This window comes from Solanum verrucosum, unplaced genomic scaffold (genome assembly GCF_900185275.1).
Source record: "Solanum verrucosum unplaced genomic scaffold, falcon-dt-bn FXZP01001052.1, whole genome shotgun sequence".
NCBI classification, from domain to species: Eukaryota; Viridiplantae; Streptophyta; class Magnoliopsida; order Solanales; family Solanaceae; genus Solanum; species Solanum verrucosum.
Genome location: NW_026019673.1, coordinates 27,406 through 29,451, shown reverse-complemented (window position 1 = coordinate 29,451; position 2,046 = coordinate 27,406). Strand labels below are relative to the sequence as shown.

Genomic DNA, 2,046 nt, shown 5'->3' with positions numbered 1-2,046 from the left:
ATGAATTTCCTCACAACATGCCATTATGTATTTTTCCACTGAATAATATGGAGAGGAGTACTCAAAAATCTGATTTCCAAAATCGGCACCATATTGGGCTCGAAGCGTGCCATGGCATGTGGACAAGGTATTTTGTCCAAGTAAAAAATTCTACAAGTACAAGTTCTTTTTTGTAGATCCATCGTAACAACATCACCATGGCCAGTGACACTGAACTTGTAGTTAACGATTTGATGAGCCAACAACTTGTTGCCCGCATTGACATACTTTGATATGTCTTTTTCAATTGAAGGAACAAATCTATTTACAGAGTTCACCAGCTCCATACGCCTCTGGTGAAATAAAAGTGCAAATCTCATGTTTATTTCATCAAATAGAGCGACAATGGGAAATTCTCTTTCAACATCAAACATAGAATTCACCGACTCCGCGATGTTTGACGTCATAATGTTATATCTACACAACAAAAAATAAAAATCAATCAAAACACATAAAATTACAATAAAATCAAACGAGATGGTATAAACAATAATGTACCTATTTCCCGAGCAAAATGCCCTGCTCCATGTGTGGAATCCAATACGTTCAAGAGTTTCAGCCACCTTTGGTACCAAATCTCTTATTTGATTGAAATGGTCATTGAACTCACATCTATCGTACGCCTTTGCTGCTTTATAAAAATGGGTCACTACCTTTGAATTGTGAAAGTTATTTCGAATATTTTTCCCAAGGTATCTCATGCAACAACCATAATGAGATGCAGGGTAGATAGTCGAAACCATCTTTCGAATACTTGAATGCCTATCAGAAATAATGCACAACTCATCAGTATCATCTACAAAGCTTCTCATTTATTGAAAAAAATATTCATATGAGGCATCGCATTCCTTGTCCATAACACAGAAAGCCACTGGAAATATATGATTCTCAACATCTTGTGCCATCGCCGATAGCAAAACTCCTTCATACTTGCTCCTTAGGAATGTCCCATCAACGGCTATTACTTTTCTCATTTCTTGAAAACCAGTTATCCAAGCGGCATATGATACAAAGAAGTACTTGAACCTCCCATTTTCATCGAGCGACAATGTCGTTTTGCTCCCTGGATTTGCAACTTCAAGCATAAAACGGTACACATTAAGCACTGCATATCTGTGCTCATGTGTTCCCCTAACATTAGATTTAACATGCTCCATGCCCTTATAAATCTTCCAATAGCTTACCTTACAACCCAATTCTTTGCGGACTTGATTTGACATGTCTCTTGTGGACGGGCCTTTACCATTGGGAAACCTATTTTCAAAGTACTTACCTATGACTTTTATCGTGGCATGGGGATTATGGCTTATAAGATGCTCTGAATCACACGTATGGTACTTTTCATAGATTCTAATGACAAACCTGTCACTACTTGTAAATTTCACAACCCTCAGCCACCAATTGCACTCCGGATATGAACATTTAAAAGAAAACACATTACGAGAATTGATCACCTTTTTCAGTCTAAAATCTTTTTTCAAGCAAGCAATTTTCAATGAATTTTCCAGTTCTTCCTTGTTCTTGAATGTCATTCCCTTATAAAAACTGATTTCATCATCTCGAACATTATTCACACGTGATGATTGAGAAGAACATGGAATGTTGCTGCCAACAATAGGTATATGAGGATTGTGGCTCTCAAAGTCCGACACGTAATCTTTTCCAATTTCAACATCGTGATTATTCTTGTCCACATCATCAAATTCATCATTTAACATATCTTGTTGGTCTTCTTCTAGATTATGATCCTCCTCGATAGGATTTTCATCCACGTAGACTCTTAATATGGGGGGTCTCTTTGATCCTCCCAAATAAACAACCAAACTAGGTTGATCAGTTATTTTAAAAGGTAAGACCTTCTCATTATAGAAAAAAATGGGGAATGTAACTCATGAAAAGATCTTTCAGTTGACAATTGTATCCACATTTTTCCATGACTAAATTCACAAAATCATCATACAAAATATTTCTTTCGACAGTCATCCCGACCGACCCTCCCCGTTTCTT

The 2,046-nt window shown here is 36.9% G+C and overlaps 1 protein-coding gene across 1 annotated transcript; it reads right to left on the bottom strand.

The window, feature by feature from the left end:
• Positions 1 to 851: 851 nt before the first annotated feature.
• LOC125833422 (uncharacterized) lies at positions 852 to 1,757 on the bottom strand. Its single transcript, XM_049512611.1, has one exon. It carries the CDS (start codon positions 1,755 to 1,757, stop codon positions 852 to 854), a length of 906 nt encoding a protein of 301 aa, XP_049368568.1.
• Positions 1,758 to 2,046: the final 289 nt, after the last annotated feature.

Excerpts from the sequence above, each read along its gene's own strand:
- LOC125833422 (XM_049512611.1), bottom strand. The coding sequence starts at position 1,757 with ATGTTAAATGATGAATTTGATGATGTGGACAAGAATAATCACGATGTT.